Consider the following 26,546-nt stretch of genomic DNA (forward strand, 5'->3'; position numbering starts at 1 on the left):
GCAGTTAACCAACTCCAGACTACAAGGAACCTCCTGCCATAATTGGGGCTCACAAACAATGTGCTGTAGTCTCACCTGACTCTTTCGCAGATGTTCCCCTTCATTGGAGCCATTCTGAACACGGCTCAGTTTTTTGCTTTTCTCCTAGGAAAGAGGGTCTAGAACATTAGGGCTATGATGCCAATATTTCACCCTTGGTTCTGGATTTCATTGAGGTCCACTCTGAGACTGATGCGTCTGATGGGCTTCCGCATCCTGCTGGACGAGCATGCCAGGTAGCATGCAGGCTTTGAAGTGACATTGGAAGTCCCAGGGGAACTCTCTGACCACATCCAGGTTTCAGAGGAGACTAGGTCAGCGGCAGACACCTCTCCCTTCACCACCCAGAGCTGACAGTGTTGGCAGTGGTGACCAATGCATCACTCCTGGGCGGGGGCAGTCACTTTAGAGAAGTGAAGATCAGGGACTCTGGTATCCAGCTGTATCCAGGCTGCATATCAACCTTCTGGAGTCAAGGGCAATCCGGTTGGCACTGAAAGCTTGTCTGCCAACCATCAAGTACCACCATCATGTGGTACTGCAACAAACAGGGCAGGTGCGGTCACCAAAGCCTTGCGCAGCTGGAGCTGACAGGACTACCAGGGAATCTGTCAGGTGGTGAACCACCTGGCGGGGTTCCTTGAATGCCAAGGCCGAGAATCTGATCCTTCAGCACCTAGTGGTAATGAGTGGCAATTATATCCCGTGGGGAGTGAGGTCTCTTCCGCGAATGGGGAGAACCATGGCCCATTTTATTCACCACAGTGGTGGGGAGCACATCGTGTTTTTTTAAATACCCCTCACACACCAACAGGCCCCTTGGTGTCATGGGAAACCTCCATTACGACGCAGTGTTTACACCGCACTACCATTACAACGCTGGTTTTACAACGAAAGTCGTTATCACGACTTGCGCTGGAGGGCGCTCTAGGCTAAGGAATAGTAGATTTACTATTCCAACACCTTCCCTACTGTACGTAGGCTGGTGTTGGAATAGTAAATTTTACTATTCTAAGTCCAGCATCCTACAGCGTAAGTCGTGGTACCGACTTGCGTTGTAAAACCAGCTTTGTAATGGTAGTGCGGTGTAAACACTGCGTTGTATTGACATACAACCGGTGTCATGCTTCATCATCGGGGTCTTCGCACCCCTCTACGGGATGCGGCGTGCTGCGACCTACGACTACATGGGAGCACTTTTTAATTTTGACTATGTGTGGTGTGTGTGATGGTGTGTTGATATGTGAGTAGTGGGGTTGCAGCATGGTCCTCTGAAAGGGGTTCTGACTTCTATTATTGCACAAAAATATATTTTGAAAATTAATGTGGCACAAACAATTAAAAGCAATTTATATAGGAAGGTAAGTCACTGATATCAACTATCCATATACTAAAACTTCCTTTAGTCACTAGAGATATGATATTACTAGACTAAAAAAATGGAAAGTGGTTCAAATGTGTGACAGATATTAAATCAGACAGAGTAGTAGAAGATGGGAGGAACACGGGAGGAATTCCATATTTATCCCGAGACAGATAATGCCTAATCCTAATTGGAAGATATCTATTGATAACATTTGGGAACTTGGCAGTAATAAAAAACAATTATTATTTGAATGAAATTACATGACATCCAAAGTTATATGGAAGAAATTAGCTCCTTCCACGAGGGGCCGCGCGCGGCGCCGCTGTGCTCGTGACGAGCTCAGCTCGTCATGCTGCACAGTGGAGCTGTGCTCATGACAAGCTGAGCTCGTCACGACTCTGCCCACTCCCGTAGAACGCCCGCACAGGAGGGGAATTAGCCCTGCGTGGGCGTTCAGCGGCAGTTATGACAAGCTCAGCTCGTCATGAGCACAACTCCACTGTGCCTCATGACGAGCTGAGCTCGTCATGAGCGCCGAAGGGGTTAATAAAACAGCCTGACTAAGGACTATTATATGCACAATATAAAACAGTGTTGCTATAATTCTTCTTGAGCATCAGAAAGACAGAGAATAGTGAGAAAATGAATAACAATAAACAATATAGGAATACAATGTAAAAGCATGAATCATGGATGAGCAATGAAGACAACTTTGGATGAAACACAAAATTCTGAAAAATGTAAAAGTGGTATGACCATTATGTATATAATGACACCATATAAATTTGTGATAACATCAATTCTATCCTGAACATTTAAGTTAAGCGTCAACAATATCAACATCTACTTTGGCAATGTTTGAAAGTAAAGGGATATTAGGATACGGTTGAAAATATTCATATTATTTTTGCAAGCATAAGTTAATTCTGACCACTTGTATGTGCTTCTACTAGTTGAAATAATAAAATGTTGTAATATGACAATCAACCCTGTTGTATGATGAAACTAACAAAACGGATCTAAAATATGAACATTGCTCGATTCATATTGTAAACTAGGATGTCATATGAATGTTTGCGAACTGTATGTAACTTTAATATGTATAGAATGTGTGTATCCGAGACCAGCTTGGTAAAATTCAATAACCTAATGATAAGATGAAAAGGGGCATCTCCTCCACTAGGGTAGAGGAGTGTCGCCCCACTGCTTCTCGCAGTGAGAGAAGAAGAAACATAAAATAGTAATGGTTTTCTGTTATTACCATGTTATGTTTGGTTGCGGGAGGGTGGCGCTGCTCTGAGTCAGGGGAGGGGAAGAGTGGTGTGCCTGCCCACTCCTGAGTGTGCAAAGACAGTTTGGTCGGCCCCCGGGGGCCTCCCAAACCAGTCATGCGCACTCTGCCTTTCCTCCATGTAGGCTGCATGCAACCTACATGAAGAAAATGGCCTCTCCATTAGCCCCTGCCTGGTCGGCGTACCGACCACTCACAACGCTGCTTGGGCAGCGTTGTGATTGACTTAGAGGAGGGCGGGAGCATGGCTGCCTTCTTCTGCTTTCTGTTCCTGGAGAGCAGGAGAGCAAGGAAGACGCAGGGCACGGCCGGCGGCGGCGGCTAGGTAAGTCAAAACTTTTTTTTTAAATTAATTTAACCCTCCCGCGCAACCCTTCTCCCCACTTCCCCCCTGCGAGTAATGCTGGCCGCGACTGAAGATGAATATTTCTTAAGGAACTTTATAGATCAAGCTTGGTAATACACATAATGGTTTGCAAATAATCCCTCTACTGCCCAGCCAAGACTTCAAGGTGGCAAAAGTTTTACTTTTTATGTGTCCCAAATTCTTCATAACTCTTAGGAGCCTGTTAACCACAGAAACCTGTGCACCAAAAAGACCTGCTTCCCATCCACCTAACCAAACTGTTTGTTTTCTAGGCACTAGAGGCAGTGGCGTAACGAAACTTGAGGGGGTCCCCCATCCGGACTCACTTAGGTGCGCTCAGACCCTGGTACTTTGCTGAGGGGCTATCCCTGGAGCTCGGGCTCGGGACATAAATAAAGAAACAAAATTGGAAAATGTAAAACGTTCTCTAAATGTGAATGAATTTGAAAATAGAAGCTAAAAATAAAGTTGGTATTCTTAGCTTTATTCGTTGGAGCTGCACAAGTACAGCAAGAAGAATATAGTGCAGACAAGTGGCAGGCTTAGCTGAAACGCTAACAAAAAGAGCAGACATTAGGAGGAAAAAAAGACAGTGATATGCTACAGGTTAGCATACATCTCCTTGGTTTAAGAATTAAAAAAGAAATGTATAAACCCTCCAACGTTCCTATTAAGACTAAAATTTCTACTTTTCTATATTTAATTACGAATTAAATAAAAAATATAGAGGCAACTGTGAATTAAATAAAAGTCTAGAAACCACTATACATCAAAGAAGCACACAAATATTGAGTATTTGTGTGTTTTTTTTTATGTATAGTTGTTTGTATATTTTTTAGTATTGTTTTAGGGTTTAAATCATAGACAGTGCATGGCTGGGGGTTCCTGGCTTTCAATAATGACTCAGCGGGGAATCCTGGATTCCAATAATGATTCAGTCGGGGTCCGCAGAACTCAAAAGGTTAAGAGCGGCTGGTCTAAATCATTAATGGAAGTCAGGAGTTTCACACATTTTTCTGTCAGTGGGGAGTAATGAATAGAAAACACACTGACGCAATAAGGGAAAACAGAAAAGTGCTTTAGTGACCTATGCTTGCTGTGCACAAACTATTGAATCCCAATGAGCCGAGGAAAAGGAACATGGGCCCTGAAGGTGGCAGGTGCATAACTATGCAGTTACTTCTATTTTTTTAGGATTGCTTTTGAAAGTTTTACAAGTTGTGCAAATGATGATAGATCTCCTTTCCTCTAGAATTAACATTCCACAAGTCTGGAGAAAGGTCGCTTGACATGACAATAAGCACGTATGGGAGGCGTTATATTGTACACAACACATGACCTCAGATGCAGAGCTAATTTACCAAGTACAGACACACAGGGATATAAGGGGAAGCGCATATACGAAGCTCGCATTGCCCCAGGGTGATCACAGGTCTTTACTCTGAGACATACAAATTGGAGTCTGCAGACACTTGAACAAGGGACGGGTGGATAAAGGTTGGAGAGAGCCTTCACTAATAGAAATACCAGCCAGTCTAGAGATAAGACTGAGATAAGGCTGACAGTGAAGGTTTAGATTAGAAGCTCAGAGTGACAATTTACTAAGTCACTTTGACATAATCTCTTTGGCCCCCAGGTATCTGTCTGAACTCAAATGTTTCCTGGCTCTGTATCTTCTCACTTCATCTGCCACTGTTCCTGTACACAGCATATCCATGACCTAGTGCCACAAATCTTGCATGAGCAAAACATGTGCCTTCTCTTTATTTATCATACACCTTCTAAGTCAACTGTGAATGGTTCACTCTCAACTAAATACGAATTTGAGCAGATCTGTAGCGCCCAGAGATCCTATGCACTGCCATGCATTTATAGAGGTATTACAAGTGTTTATACGGCACAGCTCTAACCACATGGGCAAAGAAGTACGCTATGGAGCCGACATGTCTGATCATGTGTGCAGTGTATGGAAAGCTTGAGTATGTCTGATCTGGGTGGAGAAATTGAGAATTTATTTTGTGCCTGGAGAACCAGAGAATGTCTGCAGTACATAGTAAATATCAGCATTGCTTGAAGCATATAAGCATGTCTGCATTGCCTGGAGAACCTGGGCATTTCTGCAGGGCCTGGGTGTATTGCATCATAGCAGTGTCTTTAAGGCCTGAAAATGCTTGCAGTGCTTGAAGGACATGTGCATGCCTACCATGCCAGAAGAGAGTAAGCATGTCTGCAATGCTGCACATACCTGCAATGTCTGGAGTACTTGAGTGCGTCAGCAGAGCTTGGAGAGACTTAGCATGACTGCGGTACCCAGCGAGTCTGACTGTCTGCAATGCATGGACATCCCAACCATGTCAGCAGTACACAGACTGCCTGGGCCTATCTACAGTGATTGGTGACCCTGAGCATGTCTGCAGTGCTTGGAAACTTATACTTGTGTGCTGTTACTGGAAAGAATGCGTGCCTCTAAGGGCAATCAGACAGAAATTAGGGCATAGGTCATGCCAGTCCCTATATTTCTATTAGTTTGGGGCAGCTCATGGAAATTAAATTATATTTTTTTTCCTTGTCCACTATATATCTAGGTTGCTTATGGACCAGCAGAGAGGTGATGCATTTGAATGTTACATGGTCTTTCACATTCACTCTTCAGAGCACAGGAGCGGAAACATATATTGCTCTTGAAGTATTGTCTGCACTCCTCACATAAAGACCAACAAATTCCCAGACAATATTTTAGGAAAACTTTTTGTAGTAACTGAGCGTGAAAAAAGACATATATTGGTTGCACTAGGATTCTGTAAATGTCAGACATCAGCTCAGGTATGTGTCGAAGGAGAAGTCAATCCTTACTTTGGTCCAGTTGCCAACACGCCAGAAAGAGCAAGGTCTGAGGTAGCAGCGGCGAGCTGGTATGGGCTTGTTGGCAATATCACAGTGAATATCTTTCCCACCGGTACATGTCACGGTCCGCCATATTGCACCCAGGCCACAGGTGGTGGAGCACTGGAACATGAGGAATAAGACAACATATATCACTGCTACTTGTTATAGATAAGAAAATATATTGCTATTAACGCACTGCCTGTGAGCATAGTACTCATTATCAATCAATGCATCACTCAACTGATCAACAACTCCTGTATACAATTATAAATTGTATCTCTCTCACACACAGACAGGTCAGATTACAGGGTCCCTTGTGGCTGCTGTGCTTATTAATGTTTTCAACCAAATTCTACACTTTAATAGGTCAGTGTGTAATACTGTTGCACCCAGGGCCTGCCCTAAGCCTACTCCACATGGACAAAGGACGTTACTGCTGTCCTGGTGACTGTCTGCCCATCCAGCATATCAGTAACTGATGTATTCTGACAGGATAATAGGTGTAAATTCTGTATCAGTGATAGTCTACTTACGCCTTCTTCGAAGCTTGCTGCAGGTGGTATTGGCAGGACTGCTTCCTCCAGCAGGCAGACCATGTATTCAGAGGTACATGCGTAAGGCTTTGTACAGCGCTAACTTGCAGTTTGCACAGTACCCCCTGATTCTAGCCCAAGGTCTGGAGCTAGGACGTTAGTTAATAGACTAGTTCAAATGATCGTTGGTCATAGATGGTGTGATCGGAGGCACATATGTTTGTATGACAGGAGCTGTTCCAAAGATATTTTTGCAACTAATCTTTGTTGTCAAAATCATTACAGAGACCAACATTTCAGACCAGAAATGCAAACTGAGAAATATAAAACTAGACTAGTGGCACATACACCATTTAAATACACCCACATACACACACTTGCAAAAACACAGACATACACACACACTCACATACGCATATACAACGAAATACAAGCAAACGCATAGTGATACAAACGCATACCAAAAAACACTTTTGGCACACTTGCCTTGGTCCAGTTTCCAACTTCCCAGTATGCTTTGCTAATAGTGGGCTGTGTACTTTCCTCTTTCAGACTGCTTGGCATCCTTGGCACCAGTGTCTTAACTTCATCATTGATTGTCTTTGTTGGGAAGACAGTTGCTGGCAGTGAGCCCAGACGTCCCCCAGTACCACCTCTTCCCCAATCAGAAGAGGAGCTTGGCAAGGGGAGGTTTTCAAAGTGATAGTTCATTGGTAACTCATTGGACTCAGGCCAGGCAGTGGGGACTCTCTGAGAATAGATTGAGGTAGAAACCTGCAATTCTGTACCCTGCGTCTGTGAAAAGCTGTTCCAGTCAGAGGTAGGATGTGCACTTGCACCAGCTTTCTCGGAAATGGATATTGTTGGTGAGACCGAAGTTCTGCTAATAGGCACTTGAGTCGGATATCTGGTGGAAGCTGGTGATATCACAGGTGGATTATGTGTCATGTCCATTAGCACAGTATAAATCTGTGTATATGGACTGTACAAGCTTGGATCTCTGGGATAGTCGTCACCCGTGCCCTGAGTCCGATCACTTCCTGGTGAACTCCTTCTTCCGTTCATGTCCTCTTCCATGTCTTCTGTTGCTGGATGATCTACATAGTCAGCAGTGAATGGAATAGCTTCTACTGGCAAAGATGTTGGAGCAAGGTAAAATTCAGGTTTAGGTTGGATGGTCTCAGAGGTTTGCCCCAGTGAGGAGACAGTGACTTTGTGTTCCTGCTCTTTATCATTCCAGAGAGAAGAATCACTTCTGGAGGGACTTCCATTGAATGTTCTATTGGCTGGTTGCTCAGTACCTTTATCATCATCACTGATTGTTTGATGACTGTCATGGATGTCGTTGCCCACACCTCCAACTATGTCCTTATTCTCTTCTTGGGTTTTGCTCAAATACTCGTCGCTTTCTTTGAAACGTCCATCAATGGGAGGAAGCAGAGATGAGGGTGGCACCAGTGGAAACGGAACCGTAACCAACGTGTCACTCTTGGGCACAGCTGGGATTCTCTGGGTGCCCTCAAAATCTTTCTTAGGTGAGCTTTGAGAGCTGTTGAACAGAGTTCCCTGCTCCCTAGGAGATGGAATCCCCAAAGAAAGGTTTTTGTCCACGTGCTGTTCTGAAGCACGGGTGTAGGCAATAGTGGAGGTAGCTTTTGAGGTGTTGACATTCTCTTCTGTATTTGTCATAGTAAAGACACTTTCCTTGCTCTGTATTTCAAGTTTGGTCGGATTAGCACCAAGGTTGCCATTGGCATCATCAGTTTCATTCCCCATGGAATCCTGCAGGCCCAGCCCATCATTTTTCTTGAAAAATGTAGGAGGAGTGGGCGAATATCCTTTGGTGATGTCCACTGACACGGGGAACTCCTCAGGCATTCCCTTAGTTTCATAGCTCCCGGTTGTTTGCCCATTCTTCTCTCCAGACTGGTCATAAGACAGGTCCTCGTGGAAGTTGATAAAGTTGTAATCATAGTAAAAGTCATCCACAAAGGCGTTGCTGTTTCCACGGCCACCATTCTTTTTGCTATGGACGGACATAAAACCATCTTCGGGAATAATGTTCTCACTGTGGTGTTTGGGAATCCCTTTGAGTACTGGACGGTCAGGGATGTGGCCGATCTCATTGAAACGCTCATGGCTGGAGGCCCCGCTGCCTACCCATTCTGGGCTGAAGGACATGGTTGGCTTTGGACATTGTGGTAAGTTGCATGCGTTCTCAGAGACTGGCTTTTCAGAAATATTGCACGCAGCTCCAGTGTTGTTTTTGCAGTAAACCAGCCGCAATTTCAGTCCACTGCCACAAGTTGCTGAACACTAAAAAAACGAAATGAAAAGAGAAAAGGTTGAAAAGAGTGAACGAGGCTGACATAAAGCAGATGCCACACTGTTTAATACTTGGAGCTCAAGGTGTGCTACAAAATAGACTTCAATCTAGAACGAGAACAAGGCAAAGAAGAGGTCTCATGACCCTTAGTCCTTGAGTAGAAGAATAAAGGCATCATCTGAACTACCCGCCAGTCAGAGTGAGCATGTGTGTGTTTTTGTGTGTGTGTGTGTGTGTGTGTGTGTGTGTGTATATGTGTGGTGGTGTTTGTGTTCCTGTGTGGGTTGGCATGCACATGTGCATGTGAAGCAGCTTCACATAGAAGGGGCATTTTTCCACTTGGCACCGGAGGAACTCAGTGTCCTGTGCCTTGGCATGCTGGGCATTTCCTAACATGGTTTCCAGTGCTAATATCTAGGTTGGAGCAAAGCAATCTCACAGACTGGCTGCTACGTTACGCTCGTCTGAACCCTGCAAGTGGATGAAGAAAATACTACCTGTCTATAACAGGTCTCCAACGCGGGTATCTTTAATATGAACTATAATGAGAATAATGCCGCGAGGGCAGTTGAGGGTTTGGACATCAACCTGATACTTAAGACTTATTTTGAGAATATGAATTTATCAGTGACGCCTGAGAAAGGGGGTGTCAGAATATGCATCACTATTCTTTCTTTCTCTGGGACCAATCATGAAAGTTAAGAGTAAGGGGTCATGAGATGGACAGCTGCACTGAGTGCCACTTTCCACTCACCCTAGGGGAGAAGCACTCAGCTTCCTAGGCAGTGAATACCTTCTTCCTTGAAGCTGCTCTGTCCTTTATCCCCATAAGATTGTGTGTGGACTACAGGCTACTTCTTTCCCGGGCTTCAGGTGGTGGAGCTTCCTTTGTGGAAGGCTGCCAAATATTACAACACCTTAGGTGTGGCGCCGTGGCCAGGGCGACTGACTCTGGATGCTGGGGATCACGGTTCGATCTCCGGCGGCAGGGGTCTGCCCAGCACCATGCGACTCTGGGCAATAGCTTGCTTAATCTTCCCAACGGCCCCCAGCGCCGAGATACCCCTTCGGGGGTGATTTGTGCGCTATACAAGTACTGGATTTACATTTCTGTCAGACACGTGGCCAGAGAGATCACTCGCACCATCCCCAACCAAACATAAGGGGCTCCCTTCGCCCTTCAGGGGAGAATAAAGTGTCCTGTCTGAAATGAGAGGTGCGTTTAGTTGCTCTCAGGTGCATTGACGGTATAAAGGGCTCGTGCACGCTTAGGTGTGGTTGTGATTCATGATCACTGTCACACAGCTTCTCCCAATGCTCCTCTCCAGCACCTGCTAAAGGCTGCCCAATTAAACGTTCATGGACAGAAGGCCACAAACAAGCCCCAGCCACACACCACCAGCTCAAGGGCTGGACTTGGGATAGTCTGGACACAAGAAAAGACACACAAATTCATATCTCAGATCATCGTTCGTCTCTTTTTTTAAAAACATATGTTGAATTGAGTATATTGCTCAAAATTCACTTCTTTTAAATGTCACCCATATTTCGTTTGAGTGCCCTGCATCTCCCCATAAGCTCCCCGGAGTCTCAATAGCTTGGCAGTTCCCAAAAACAGCCACTAAGCTTCCTGAATTTACCCACTGGGAGTTGAATTACCTGCTTTTGTTGCCCTTCTCTTCTTAGTCAGTGGGTCCTTTTGGAACTGGCTATGACATGTTCTGGGTACTGTTGCAGCACTGGTGGCAGTCCTGCTCCTCAGGGGCTGAGGTGGACTGGACTATGAGGAACCGGTGAGCAGACAGCATGCATTCACCCAAACCTCAGTGGTTGCCGCCTGTCCTACAACAGGTGGACTGGTATAGTTGTGAGCTTCTTACCTAGCACACCCTGTGCATGCCATCAGTGCTGCCATGTCAGTGATGACTCAAGTGAGAGTTTGGTGGACTCCTGACGTGATTAGTAGGATCTAAACCTAAAATAGAGGGGAAGGTGCAGTCAGATATTTGGTGAATTGGCCCACATCTGTCAGAGGGAACAATGGCTGTGTAGCTGTCCTCTGAGGAGCAGCAGGCATCTCTAGTCCAGGTTTTGGTGGATCGTGGAGGACGTTTTAGACCCATGTGTAACTACAGAAAAAAAGACATCTTCAGGCCCCAGACTTCTCATACACCGATGTGATGGACCCTGCGGGAAGCATGCTCGCCCACTCCTGTTAGCTCACCTCGGACCAGTTGCCGGCTTCCCAGTCTGAAGGGCAGTGGATCTCCCGGTTGCACGGAGCACTGGATCCTGGCTTAGGAAGGTGGCCGCAATCAGCAGCTGGAAGGGCTCTCTGCTCGTCCAACCCCACACTCTGGGTGCAGAGAACAGCTCTCCGCACAAGGCCCGAATCCCCACATGTAGCGGAACACTTCTGCCACTCACCGACCCACCACCTGCAACAGAACAAATGGCAGATTCACACATTTGAAAATATCAACTGAGAATGTTGCAAAGGCTTGAACCTTCTCAAACTCTGGCACAACCAAACTGAAGGTACTGGCACATATTGGGCACCGTCAGAGACAGGGAGGCTGTGAACTTGATGTGCTGGGGCTCTCTCACATCCTGACCTTGTGCGCACACATCACCCTGCAGCTGATGGACATACACAGATTGGGCTCAAACTCCAAGTGATCAGCGTGCAGGAGAGCCTGTAGATGATGGGTGAATGCAGGCTGTGATAGTGGAGCGGGCGCTCCTCTCAGAGGCTGGGATGCTGGAGGGAACCCCTAAGATACTGGGTGAAGCTAGACTGTGAGTAGGGGGCTGTTTGACCTCTTAGGTGCCAGGACTACTGGAGCCAGACACTGGGCGAGTCTACACTGGGAGTAGTAGGGGAGGGCTCCTTTCAGATGCTGGAAGTGCTGGAGCCCCTGACACTGGGTGAACCTACACTGGGAGTAGTAGGGGATGGCTCCTTCTAGATACTGGGAGTGCAGGAGCCTGGAGCCCTCCAACACTAGGTGAGTCTAACCTGGGAGTAGGGAGCTGGCGGGACATTTTAGATGCTGGAACACTTGCAGACACTGGGTGAGTGTAGGCTGGTAGAAGTAGGGTAGGGCTGGGTGTGCAGGAGCCCCACCCCCCAACACTGGGTGAATCTAGGCTGGGAGTGGTGTGTCCTCTTAGAGTGTGGGAGTGCTGGAGCCCGCTCAGGCACTGGATGAATGTAGACCTTGGCCATGGGACCCCCTGGGGATGCGATGAGTGCAGGTTCCAACTTTAGAGTGCAGGGAGTACTGACAGTGCAGAAGCTACATCTGAAATGGATACAAGCAGACTGGGCATGTTGGCAACTGTCGGGGCACCCTCAAGCTTGAATTACGTCACAACATGATATGATTGCCAGATTACACTGGCCATATTTTTCTAGATGATGAATTAGGCAAAAATGCACAACCCCCGGCCAGTGTCTTTGGCAGTGGGGCTCTCAGCAGCTGGTGTCGAGAACCTTATGAGAAAGTTATGTGAGCGAGATTTCTTCACCTGCCAGTGGCATGAATCCACCCCTTCAGCCACTACAGAGCAGACGGGTCCCCCAACCTTTAACACCCTCCAGTCCATGGGTTGGGGGGGCATTTAGCCAAAGGCCAATGAATACCTGTGAGATGTGGGATACTAAATGGCCCCTCTTTACATACATCCTGCAGGTCCCGGGGGTCCTCGCTTTGCTTTACACCACTGACCAATAGCCGTAGGGACCAGTGTATCACATCATATATGAATGAGGAGCACCCATCGTGTTTCCAGTGCTTGGTTTTTATATCTCAACCTAATGCACACTGGTGATTGTAGTCTGGTTGTGCGTCCATCAGAATGGACCAACACAACTAATAATAACAGTGTGCCCTGTGCTGTAGCAGCAGGTGGTGCTGCAGGTTAGTTTCTGGCATGCTGGGTGTTTATCACTTTTTGTATAGCACTAAAAACCAAACTCAGGCTTGGAAGGAGGCAGCGAACAGAATGTGGCCATGAGGGCATCCTTGGGACCATGCCCGGTTCTATCGGGTGGGACAGGTGGGCAACCCACCCAAACATGACCTTGGGCCCTCCCACTCATAGTGAAAAATACACCTGCAAAATTCCTCACTCTTGATCTGTGTAGTTGGCTGAACTTTGTGGTGTTTTACCAAATCGTGTTTCTTGGTACTGGAGATGTGTGATTGGGCCAGAGTATCTGCCTCGAAGGAAAGCCAATCATGCATCTCATTTTGGAGAGGTGGGCTTTATCTCCACCCACTAGTGAAGGCACATTAGGGGAATGGTCAGGGGAATAAATCCTTTCCTCTCTTCGAAACGGATGATTTGGATTTCTGTTTCCTCTGTTTTTTGGCCAGAAGTTAAGCATGCGACAGCCTTGCCCCTTCACTAAGCCTTGCAGCTGTTTTATAAGATCATGCCTGGTGTGTGGGCCACGCTGACACCTTTCCCACAGAAAAATACCGACCATTTGATCACGTTTTTGAGATTCTGCAAAGGCTTGGACATGATCCATAAATAGAACTTAATGTAAACTAATTTGTTTTCATTTTAAATATTCACTTTCTGATTTTGTTTACTTTAATTATCAATAAGTTCATTTGCAGAACTGTGCACACATTTTAAATTGCATTCTTATTATATTTACTATTTCAAGTATGAAAGGGGAAAAAATACAAACTTTAGGTGAGTTACACATTTTTGTACTAGTTGGGGCATTACAATTCCACTGAGGCTTGCATAAACTGGCTATGTGGCAACTCTTACTATTTTAAGTATGAAAGGGGAAAACATACCAACTTTGGGTGATGTTACTAATTTTTGTGCTAGCCAGGGCATTACAATCCCACTGAGGCTTGCATAAAACAAGCTATGTGGCAACCCTAGTTGTGGGATGTAACACCCCCAAATGTTTGACTATTACGCTACAGGATATAGACGGTGAGGCAGTGATCGATTTTAGAGAGATAGGATACTTTGGGTGGAAGGTAGGGATGTTTGGTTGAGAATAGGACAGCAGGATCGGACTGGCCTATAGGGCAAACAAGTAGTGCCCAATGGGCTAGTTTGACAGATCAATGTGTGCGACAGTTTAGTAGCAGTTTGTGGACCTATTTTATGTTCTGTCGGGCTAGTTTTTACTATTCATTTCCCTGATATTACCAGACATATTGCCTGCAATAAACACAAATCCATGAAATCTCCCATACCTTGCAAAATACCCATACACTGTGTTTTTACAAGTTCAAAACTGGCCTGATTTGCAAATGTGGACCACATATTTTAACTATCTGGTTCGCTAAGGGGGCCACTTTCATTTATGTGCCCACGTCGATTTTTTTGTCCCAGCCCAACCCTGAAGGACAGGTACCCTGGTAAGCAGATGACAGTAGATAGGTGCAGTGACACGAGGGGGACACAGATCCCTGATTATTGCAGTACATCACAGTTCAAACAGGGGGCTCATTATCTTTCTTGAACTAGGGCCCATGACACACTAACTATGCCACTGACAGATACCAGGGAGGAAGACTCTTGGAAGTGAGGCTTCCTACGTTTTTTTTTTCAGGTTTATAATTATAGCCAAACATGTAATTTCTTCCTCAAGTATTGGAGGCCTCGTGATGTGCGAATACCTTTCTCAGGACTGCAGTGTGGGTCGGCAGACCGGTGTAGTGGGATCGCCTGTACCCTGTTGAGCCAGATCATTCACAGTGGTGTAACATAAAATGATGGTGTCCATTTGCAAAATGCAATGAGGGGCCCCTGAGCCTCCCATATCTCGCAGATATTCATTTGCCTTGGGATGAATAGGACCACCTGAAGGGTTGATGGGCCCCCTACATCGTTGGGGGGCCCCACCCCACAGGTGCTGCAGGTTGCTGGTTACACCCCGAAGCATTATATTCTAAGCAATTACTAGCATAGAAATATGCAGAATTAAAGTGCTTTGGGGCACAGCTCTCCAATTTAAATTGTAAAAGGAAAATTGAAGTTTATAAATGAAAAGTTTGAAACAACGTCATAAGTAGAACAGACACGTTTTAATCAGCTTTTTTGGCTCTGACTACTGGAAATGCACAGATCATTTAAAATAGTATGAGTGGTCACCATTTGTATGTGATTGTATACTAGGGTTGTTGCTCAAATCTGGTAGAAGGAGCATAGCTTCTGCTTATGGGCTTAGGGTTCGATCTCCTGTGGTAAGTGGCCAGGGCCGGACTGGCCATAGTGGGCATCGGGCAGTTCCCTGTGAGTCTGGATGGGTGGGGCCGATTTTGACACAAAATTCCCAGGGCTGCTTTGGGTTTCCAGTCCGGCCCTGTAAGTGGCAACCAACTCCTGTGAAAGAGGCAAACACCCTAAATTTGATATAGGCTGACCTGTGAGCCTTGCATGCCTGATGCTTGTGGTGATGAATTGCCTTTTGCTCTACTCCACAGCCAGCATCACTGCAAATTTTTGTGTAGTTGTACTAATAAGGGTAAAGGAAAGTTTAACCCAAAGTCAGTTACCATGAATCGGATGCCTGTGTGCTACACTGCCTGCAACCAGATTCCAGTCTGTCAGGGATGAAAGGTGGTATCTTTTTGAGGGACCTCATCTGGTAATTATGATAAAATGGCCTCCTGAATCTCATGGGATTGGAGGTTTGGGGGGGTAGAATGTAGTTATTCTGAGTTCTCCCACTTCTTTTGGATCCTTATCATTTGATCTCAAGGATTTTCTTCTGTCCATTTTCACTTTTTGAACCTCTGATTTGCTACCAGTTCTTGCAGATTTCTGTTATCCTAACCTATTCTTGCTTACCTTCCTGACTCCTTTTACTCAATTGTCTGCGATGGCAGAAATGCAGTTTTAGCACTTCCACATAATAGAGTCCCCTCCTGTGCTCCTTTGCAAAGAACAAGAGGATTACAGCTTGGAGAGTTGGTGATTTCAATCCCTATTCCAGCAATTATGTTTAGGCCCCATTCCATTTAGGAAATGCAAATTTGGAGGTTCCAGAAGAATTCCCCCGCGTGTAGGTTGAAAACTTCCCTCTATGCAATTATGGACATTGTTTTCAGTCCTGCACTTTAAACTCACAAATAATTGGTGTTTCATGTGTTTGTCTAATTCATTTGATAGAAGAAAACTAAGGCTACAATGCACAAAATACTACAACCCTTTACTGCTACCCACCCCAAAACCCTGTATTCACCTTTACATCCCTTTACCACTACCCACCCCTAAACCCTAAAATGAACCTTTGCTCAATTTACCACTACCCTACCCTCTACATGCTCTGTATACAAACAGAGTCTAATGTGAGTATCATGGTATCTGTTTGGAAATAGATATGATGTAATCTAGGGCTTGAAGGTTACCTCCAGAAGTGACAAAAATTGGTCCCGCCATGGCCCACCTGACCGCACCCGTGGCCCATCCAGATCAAAATTCCTGGAGCCGGGCCTGCTTGGGACACGGCAGCCTAATCTACGTTGAAAGCAGCCCCTGAACCTAAAGCCTTTCAGGGTCCGTGGCATCTGGTTCAGGATGAGGTGTATTGACAGAGCTGTGTGGGTTTCTTAGTGCATGAAGGATAGAAGCGTGTGCTCATCGGAATGTAAGTGTATTACAGGCCTGCAAGTGAGCCTTATTAATGGGACTGAAGGGAGTGCTGCCGTTCAGGATAGAGGTGCATTGGCAGAGCTGCATATGGGCCGGGCCGCATACCATAGCAGGTGGGGGGTGGGGGGAGGGGGGCTGATGAGCTTTGTCAGAGCTCCATGCAGACCCAATCCATGGACAGTCGTGCGGGGGGGGGGGGGGGCTTCAGGGTCAGGCTGAGGTACGGTGGCATTACTGTGAATACCTGCGCCATGCTGTAGGTGTGAGGTGCCTTAGCAGAGCTGTGCGTGCGTCTCTGAACAGTAGCAGGGGTGTTGCAGCCACGGCTAAGGTCCCTCAGTAGAGATGCGTGGGTGGATCCAGCTGACATTATGCCTGTTCCTCGTGCCTTTCCCTCCCACTCGCGGTGGAATGTCATTCTTAGCAGCAGAATTATTATTTCCAGTGCAGCTGAAGCCTCGGCCTCCAGATCGCCTGGTGTGAACCCAGACGGGAGCTGAGGAGCCTGACCAGGATGTGAGGAGGGGGAGGGAGGCCGGGGAGCTCTAGAGCAGAGCCTGCCCAGTGAGAGGGTAGGATGAGGCGAGAGTCTTCTGCGTGGCGTGCGGTGCGCGTGCTTCTCTCTCCACGCTTCCTGACTAGCCCTTTGTCTGCTGAACTCGACAGGCGTGCGCGTGCACTGGAGGCGCGCCATCGCCTTTCCTTTAATTTCATCAGAGGAGACACCTGTCGTGTTCTCGAGGGGCAGGTGACACAGGGGCATGCAGTGGGGGCCTACACTCGGACCTAGGCCTAACACGTGGCCACCATGAAATAATAGACTCGGACACTCAGTGAATGCGCAGTCAGTGAATGCTTCTGGCTCTGCGCCGTCGCCAACTGACGCACGTACGTGCGGAGCCCCTATTTATTATGAAGGGTCACGTGGGAGTCACGCTGCACGCCTGTTGCATCACAGGTGCATAAGCTGGAACACAACATTCCTCCTAAAATATATAAAAAAAGAAGAAAACACAGTATGGCACTTCAGGGCAGTCTCTGAATCAGATGTTTTCTTTGGATAGGACTGTAAAGTTCTAGTTCGCAATTGGCATACTCAGTAAATATATAATGGAACAGTCTTTCATGAGATGATCACGAAGACGGCAAGAAGGTTCTGGATTACTTCTCAGTCTGTAGTTGGATGTCCCACGAGTCTTGGGGACATCAACCCCGGCTGGGGGTGTTGGACATGGGCTAGAAGGATCACAATCAGGCTCCCCTTGTTCCATGCTGGAACTCGCTGCATCGTCTGGACCTTCACTTGTCACTTCAGGATAGGTGTCTCTCAGAAGTCCATTTCGAGATTCCGGGAGGTCTCCGGCTGCGGGACTCGCAGCTACTCGAGGGGCAGGAGATTCCGGGCGAATTACTGTCTCTGCTTCTGGGTGAAATAATTTAAAGTGGGACACATTCCTGGTCACTACTTCTCGACCTCTGGCGGCAATGATGCGAGTGCCCGTCACGCTGATGACCCTCCATGGCTTCTTTTCATATGTCAGCCTGAACTTTCCGCTGGTTAATCTGTTCTTCAGCAACACTAGGTCGCCTCGGTCAATCCGGGTCATGGCAGCTCTCCTCCTCCGGCTCGTCTGAGCATATGACTTTTGTCGCTTCGCCTCGATTTTACTTTCGTTGGCTGAGGCTGGTGACCACTGAGGGTGATGGGGAATGGAGTCTGCCACTACCCGTCCCATCAGGACATGTGCCGGAGCTACCCCCGTAGTGGTATGGGGTGTCTGTCGGTAGCTGCGCAAGAACGTGAATATCGCCATCTCCAGTGACTGTCCTTTATCGTGCGCGATCCGGATCACCTTATTGAGAGTCCGCATGAAACGCTAGGCTTCCCCATTGGCTTGTGGCCATCGAGGAGTCACACGGCGGTGCCGGATTCCTAGAGCGCTCAGGTAGCTGGCTAATTCCTGGCCTTGAAATGGAGGGCCATTGTCCGTTCTTAACTCACTCATCACTCCATGGGCCGCTAGGATTTTCTCCAGTTTGGGTATTACTTCAGTGGCGCTGGGGGTAGATATTATCTCTACTTCTGGGTACTTCGAGTGGTCATCAAACACAACCATGGTGTGTCGCCCATCAGGGAGGCTGCCGAAGTCCATACTGACACGTTCCCACGGTTGTTGGGGTCGAGGCTCGACTATGACAGGTGCTTCTCGCGGGACATCTCCTGTGACTTGGCAGGCAGCGCATGATCTCACGGTATTTTCAACTAGGTCATCCATGAGTGGGAACCATACTTTGGTCCTCAACCGTGCCTTGGTTTTGACCATTCCTTGATGGCCGACATGGGCCAGTTGCACCACCTGATCTGTCAGGGCAGAGGGTATCACCAGCCGGTGACCCCGTAACAGGCATCCGGTATCATCCTCATTCAGTTCTCCGCTCACATGGTGCAAGCTTTCCATGATACGTTGGGCTTCCGGTGTATGTATTTTCCACTCCTCCTTGGCCCGGTGCCAGTTTCCACTTCGAAGGGCTTTCTGTGCCCGTTGTAGGCAGTCATCCTTCTGAGTAGCCTCCGCGATGTCACCCACGGATAGTAGTCGTGGACAGGATCGGGCCGTAACGCACCTGACATAGGCTTCCGTATCCGCGGCATCCTCCATTTCCGCCTGAGTGGCTGCCCTCGAATGCCGTGAGAGGTAGTCCGCCGGATTTCGTGATCCTGGTTGGTACTCCACCCGGCAGTTATAGTCCTGGAGCTGTAGCATCCATTTTTCTATGCGAGGTGGGGGTTTCGTCGAGGTCCCCGCGAAAAGAGCAACCAATGGTTTGTGATCCGTGGCTACAGTGAATGGCTTTCCGTACAGATATAGATGAAAGTGCCGGCACCCCCAGTGTATTGCTATTGCCTCTTTTTCAATCTGGGAATAGCGTTGTTCAGTATCTGTGAGTGAACGGCTGGCAAATGCAACCGGGGCCCAGTCTTCATCATCCCGCTGTTTTTGCATGAGCACGGCGCCTAGTCCGGCTGGACCGGCGTCAACGGCCACTAGGGTCATTTTCCGAGGGTCAAAGAATGCCAAGGTGGTGGTGTCTGTGAGGGCTGCCTTGATGTCCTTGAACGCCTTTTCTTGCTCCGGCCCCCACTTCCAGGGCGTGTAGTCTTTTGTGAGTTCTCTCAACGGGAGTGTGAGATTAGCGAGGTCACGGATGAACCTCCCGCAGTAATTGACCATTCCCAAGAAGCTGCGGACTTCTGTGACGGTGGTGGGAGGAGCAGCTTCTTTGACGTCCTTTACCTTCTCAGGATCAGGGTTGACCCCCTCAGCAGAGAATGCGTACCCGAAGAATTGTAGCTTCTGCTTCAGGAATTCACATTTTTCCCTGTGTAGGGTGAGACCAGCTTCCCTCAATTTTCGGAATACCTGTGCCAGCCGCTGGTTGTGCTCTGGTATGGTGCGAGCATGTACCATGATATCGTCACTGACGTTGATTACACCAGGTATGTCAGCAATCAGTTCTTGGATCACATTCTGGAAGACCTCTGCTGCGCTGGACACACCGAAACTGAGTCGGGTGTACCTCCGGAGTCCCACATGGGTCGAGAATGTTGTTATATTCCTTGACTCATCATCGAGCACCAGTTGGTGGTATCCGGACCGCAGGTCTAGTTTCGAAAACCAGCACGCTCCCGCCATCTCTCCGATTAGGTCATCCATTGTGGGCGTGATGTGGCGCTCCCTTTTGATGGCAGCGTTGGGAAGACGCATGTCTACACAAATCCGGACTACTCCTGGTTGTTTCGGCTTCCGGGTGACTACGATGGGCGATACCCACGGCGTGGGGCCCGTCACCTTCTCTATTATGCCTGCCGCATCTAGCTTCTTAAGTTCTTCCTCCACAAGTGGTCTGAGGTGAAAAGCGATGCGGCGGTGTCTCAGAGCTACCGGCTGGACAGCGTGGTCAATGTGGAGGTGTATTTTGCGGCCTGTGAATCTTCCAATGCCCTTGAAGATGTCCAAAAAGTCCGCTATGAGCTGCTGTACTGATTCTTGCTGAACTCCGAATGCGAATGTGATGACCCCAAGGTCTTCCGCAGCCCTACATCCAAGTAGCATGCCCTGCCCATCCTCTGACACAAAGATGTTGGCGGTGACGGTCTTGGCCCCATGGTTGATCACGGCCTTGAATTTTCCTCTGATCTTGAGAGGGGTGTCCTGGCCGTATGCAAATACGGTGATGGGGGATGGACTCAGGGTTGAAGGCGGATCCATTGTCTAATGGAGGGCGGCACTCATGAGATTGATGGTTGCTCCAGTGTCGACCACAGCCATGAGTTCTTGCTCCGCTACTCTGATGCTACACTGGGGGAGCTTTCTGGTTCGTCCAGTGGCCGTGCCGATCATGTGCACTTTGTGTACCGTCCTCTCCTCTTTTTCGTCGTCGTCCATGTCGCTCTGGCTTGGGTCCCCCTCTGGTACGGCATTCACCACTTGCCGTGGCTTGCGGAACTTCTTTGAGCGACATACTTTTTTGAAATGATTAAATCGACCACATCCTGAACACCGCTTCCCTCGGGCTGGGCATTCCGATGCTTGATGTGGTGGGCCTCCACAGTATCCACAGGACTTTCCTGTTGATCCCGCGGTATTCCCAGGGACCTTCTTGTTCCACTTCATCGGTGATTTTACCTGAATCTTGTTGACCAGTTCGACTTTTACCGGCGCTTGGAGGGCCGCCTCCATGTGGGCTGCTCGGGCCTTGGACAGTTCTTTCGTGCGACCCAGAGTCAGGATATCGGCTAAGGGCTTTCATGATTCTTCCAGGATGCGTTCCCATAGCTTGGCGGAGGCACAGCCCTGGATTATCTGTCCCCTTATCTCCTCGGTGGTGTCCGCGAACCCACATGTCGATGCCAAACGTTTCAGCCACGCGTGATACGTGTCCAGCGACTCCTCTGGCAGTTGCCTGGCTTGCCTAAAGATGAACCTCTCATAGTCCTGATTAGCCATTGGCTCAATGTAGGCATTCAGGGCCTTTATGAGTGAGTGATGAGTCTTTGGCGTGGCCTCAACTAGAGTCTTAGCAATATTGTGGACGTCCTTGCCTCCTAAGTGGAGCACCATGGCTCTCTTTTGTTCTTTATGAACCTTGGTAGCTTCGAAAAAGATTAACAATCGGTCTACCCAGTCCTTCCAATTAGGGGCTAGCGACGATGGCGAGCCTTCCACCACGAAAGGCTCAATGGGAGGTATCGTGGCCATGACTCTGGTGTCGGGGCTCAGGGCGTGGTGTGCCAGGTGATGCTTTGCAGGCTCCCCTGATCACTACTTCCGGTGTGATTAGTGAGGCTGTGGCCAATGCTTGTTTGCTGCTGTCCTTGAAACAGGCCTTTCCTTCTTCTGCCCAAATGAATGCACAGGCCTGTGGTTCCCCCTTTTTCCTAGACTTGAGCGCCTTTTGCGTGCCTGCGCCTCCTTTGCAGGGTCTGGGTTGTTCTCCGGCGCGTGGTACACTGCTCGCGCGATGCGTGAGGGTTGGTGGGCCTCGCCCGGCCTGCGCGTTAGCGAGGGGCGTTGTTAGGGCCTTGCCGCGCCGATGCGCTACTTCTTCCCGGCAGCGCGTTTCACGCACCGGCAGCCTGCTCGTGTGCGGCGATGCACGGGACCACAGACTGAGGCGCCAGGATCTTCGGGAGGCCGCCGGGCCTTCGGCAGGGCAGGAGGCCGTCCCCGGCTAGCTGGAGCAGCACACGCGGTGAGAGGGGGAGTGCCGTAGGCCAACCGGCACACGCGCGGGGCGCAGGGGCACACAGTTGCTCACCTCGTGCAGCGGCGGGAGGCCGGATGTTCTGCTTTGCTGTGCACCGTGTGTGGGGCTTCGGGGCACGAGCACCACGAGCCGGGACTGAATGCTCGCAGCCGCCCCGATCCACTGTCTGCACACCACACACACGGCGAGGGCACGACCACCCTCGTCACCAGTTGTCGTGTTCTCGAGGGGCAGGTGACACAGGGGCATGCAGTGGGGGCCTACACTCGGGGGCACCTGGGAGGACCTAGGCCTAACACGTGGCCACCATGAAATATTGGACTCGGACACTCAGTGAATGCTTCTGGCTCTGCGCACCGTCGCCAACTGGCGTACGTACGTGCGGAGCCCCTCTTTATTATGAAGGGGCACGTGGGAGTCACGCTGCATGCCTGTTGCATCACAGGTGTGCATAAGCTGGAACACAACACCCAGCCACATGCCCATTGTGGCCGGGGTGCCTACTGCCTCTGCCCAGTCTGTGTAGCGAGTGATGCTGGTGGCCGTGGATTAGACGTCCGGGCGCACATCTTCTAACCTGTATCCTGAGGCTGCTTACTCACTCAGTCTCTACAGTTAAAAGTCCGTCTCTAGGGGCAAGTGACCCCGTCTCTGGGGTAACTGGGATCACTTTCCTTGATTCTCTGGAGGACACTTATGGAGGCTTTGAGTGGTTCCAATCCTTCTAATGTACCACATTGGGGTATGACCTTGCATCAAAGCATTGCATCAACTTGCAAGGCATAGGTTTACAACATTATTGTTGTTGCCCCCATTTTTTAATAAACACATTTTATTGAGCTTTAGTATAGAGAGCAGATTAAGCAGAACAAATTGAGAGAAACAATAACAAAGCTCCAAGTACATCATCCGTGTCCCATCCACATGCCCCGCCAGTCCTCAGCCGTAAATCAGACTATATGAGTCGAAAGAGAATCTACTGATGAGGACAGCCCATAATACTCCCACCATTTACCCTAAATTAAAAAAACATAAATTCGCTGGACATCCACGGGCTTTTTCGCTATTCTTATGTTGCAAAAAAAGTTCCTTTGAGCAGTAATACAATCTTATTTTATTCATTTTGGATGACACCCCCAATCATTGTGATATGTTTCAAATCTTGAAGCTTTGTAGACAGATTTATCAACACTTTGCACCTGGTTTGCATCACAAACGTGACGCAAACTTGATGCAAAGTAATGTTTTGGGGGTTTACTTTCCTGTGTGAATCATGAATTGCACGTAAAGTAGCTCACAGTACACTAGGCTATTGCATCAAGGAGGGGTGTTACATGGATGTTCCCATGGACCAATCATGGAGTTTGACGCTAATCCCGGTCTACTAACTTAGGTAGGAAACAATTTGCATCCAAAAATTAAACCGCCTCTGTGTTGTACAGTTTGCTGCAAAGTGTTACAGTTTGCCAAGGCATAACATTTTATGCTGTAAAAGTAGCTCTCAGTTTAAAACCTATGCTTGATATCATGCACACAGCTTCGCAGTATCGTGCAAGCCGGTGTGCATTGGCGCAAGGCAGCCTAAGGTATGCCAGCACTAAAGGAGAGAGCACCAGCACCGTATACTAGCGCCATATCTTAGTAGGTATGGTGCTGTTGTGCTCGCTCCTTTTCACACAATGCAGCACAGCAGCTTTGGTTACTGCAATGCACGACACATAATAAATCTGTCCCTTCGTTTCTCCAGACCAAGCAGTCTTAACATAGAATGCCTATCATTATTAATTACGTGTTTCCTACACCTTGTTGTCTTTATTGTCTTAAGTACCTTTTCCTATACATTGATTTACACACCAGTATGACTCATTGTCACTGTAGAATATGTTTGTGAATTAAAGTGCTCTGAAACCTGCAATGAAATGCAAAAAATAAATACATGTGAGAAAGGCGTTAAGGAAGTATGAGGGGTACCACTGGAGGATGATACGGCAGGGATCCATGAGGAAGGAGGTCATGCGGGGGTGGGGGTGCCAACAAAGATTGTCGCACTGGGAGACACCAAAACTACGGCCAACCCTGTACATGCATACATTTATAGAAAGGTACATGTAAAATGTAAATTTAAATGTAGTAGTATTTGTATAGCTCACTGAATCGCACTGAATCGACCCCCGTAGGGGTATCTCAGGCGCTTGTACGCATACCGCTGTGGAACCCTTCCTGGCTTTTCCCTGTGGCACCCCCGAAGTGAAGCCAGGCATCCTAGCGTTGTTGGGGCCGTTGTGGAGATTAAGCAAGCTATTGCCCAGAGTTGCAGAGTGGGACCCATGATTAGAATAGGCACCAAGGCGAGAATTATTAGGTCCGTGGAAATTGAGCCCAAGACCCGTCAAGGCGGGAATTGAACCCTGGTCCCGGGCTAGACCTCTGCATCAGGGTCGGCCGCTCTAACCATTGAGCCACACTTCTCCACATGCATTCATATGCTGAGCCCAGCAGTCCAGGAGAAATCAAGAACCAAGATCTGCATCATCGGGGTATTGGAGCTTCAATGTAAACTGCCTTCATCAACCTCTGATCCATCTGTGCCCTTATAATGCCCACATTGTCCATTTTCCAGGTCTTAGAAGAATTAATAGTTTGTTTGCCTTACCACACCTCAGCCAGCTTGGGCTCTGGTTCTGCTGGCTGCGGGAGTTGGTCCTGATTCTGTAATTATCTGAACAAATTTTGTAGCTTGTACAGTTACTGAGACATCAACTTTTCAAATCATTGTCAAATTTGAAACCTAAAGCTAGGTTATGCTAGTGACACCCCAGTCCTGTTGGCCCTTACCACTAAACTGTATCAGCCTGGACATGTAGATTTCAAAATATGGGCACTCATAGTTTAGGTACCTTAAGGGACATATGGGCTGCTGGCCTACAATTACATCTGCCCCCACTGAAACTATACGAGCGAGCTGGGTCTTTAAATGAAGGTTGGGATCCAGTGAACTGTCTCCTGAACTAGACACGGATGATCAGGCTCCTGTCACCAAACACTGCAAACTGGAACTTGAAGGACCATCAACTGCACCAATGAATTTGTTAGGGATGATCTTGTTTGTGCCTTGTCATTTGTAAACTTTTGCTTCTGGAAACTCAGCTGAGGCTTCTGCCCACTGAGGTATTCAGCATCGAACCCAGAGCTGGATCAATATACGGAGTGGTACAGAAGCCCACCTCTGCATCCCTAACACACATGTGAACATTTTGTGACGTAAAGCTTTCACATAATGTCAGAGACTCAATAAATTCACAGAGTTGACCAGAACTGATCCACATGAGATAACATTGGTCACAAGGGAAATGTTACAGAAAATCTATTGTCTTTCAGGAGGAAACTATAAACACTTTTGGGGTTAATTCTCTACCCCATAAGGTGCTAGCACCTTCCGATTTTCTCTGTGCATCCCCTTTTGAGGGTAAAGAGGTCCACAGCTTGGCAGCAGATATTGAAAAATCTTTATCTCCATAGGTGGTAGTATGAGATCTTGGGACTGTCAGAAGATTTTAGAAGGTTGATCGCAGGAAGCTTGTGGACTGGGGCAAAGAGAGCTTCCTTGTAAATAGCACAGGCTGCTGCAAGGAAGAGCCCTCTGAGTGATTGTCAGAACTCTGAACGTGAATCTAGAATGTATAGACAGCCAGCGATGAGACTTCAGAAAAAATGAATATGGGTTTCACATGGAGTTTTGGTGATAAGCCGGACAGTGGTATTTTGTACCAGTTGTATTGGCTATAAAGATTTGTTAGGGAGATTCAGGTATATGGTGTTAGCATAATCCAACCTGGCCTTGATAAAAAAATTAATAACTCTTATGTACAAGCTGGTGTCAATATAGGGAAGTCATATTTTCAGAATCTGAAGGTGGTAAAAACAGGCAGTGGTCACTTTGGAGACATCTGATGCTAGAGTAATGTTTTAATCAAACAAAGCCTGGAGGCTATGGAGCACTTCAACTGGATTTGGAGCACCCATTTTCTGAAGGCCAAGATGTGAATTTACTGTAAGTACGTGGGGCTGGGTTTTGATTGTAGTGATTCCTCATGGAAGCCTGGGGTAGTGTTGTGTATCAAGCACATACATATTCAAACGGATTACAGCCTGGCAAATCAAGGCCCCCACAGGCCTCAGAAATAACTGAAACAGGAAAGGTGACAAAATGGATCTTTGTCAGACACCATGGGTTAGATTCTGACTTTAGGCAGTCACGACAGCAGTATACACAGCCGGAGTTCTGTTTCTGGGAAAAAATAAAATCCACTTAAGAATGGTGCTGAGAAACC

General features: G+C 47.8%; 1 protein-coding gene across 1 annotated transcript in view; it reads right to left on the reverse strand.

Annotated features, from left to right (window-relative positions):
- ADAMTS7 (ADAM metallopeptidase with thrombospondin type 1 motif 7) overlaps positions 1-26,546 on the reverse strand; it is a 594,575-nt gene that overhangs the window by 143,332 nt on the left and 424,697 nt on the right. The window contains exons 18-20 of the mRNA XM_086957915.1: positions 11,033-11,246; positions 6,969-8,798; positions 5,917-6,069 (exon numbers count right to left, since the gene is read on the reverse strand). Of these exons, the coding sequence (XP_086814041.1) occupies positions 5,917-6,069; positions 6,969-8,798; positions 11,033-11,246 (2,197 nt within the window). The remainder of the gene's footprint in view (positions 1-5,916; positions 6,070-6,968; positions 8,799-11,032; positions 11,247-26,546) is intronic.

Source organism: Lissotriton vulgaris, chromosome 2_1 (genome assembly GCF_964263255.1).
Source record: "Lissotriton vulgaris chromosome 2_1, aLisVul1.2, whole genome shotgun sequence".
In the NCBI taxonomy this organism is placed as follows: Eukaryota; Metazoa; Chordata; class Amphibia; order Caudata; family Salamandridae; genus Lissotriton; species Lissotriton vulgaris.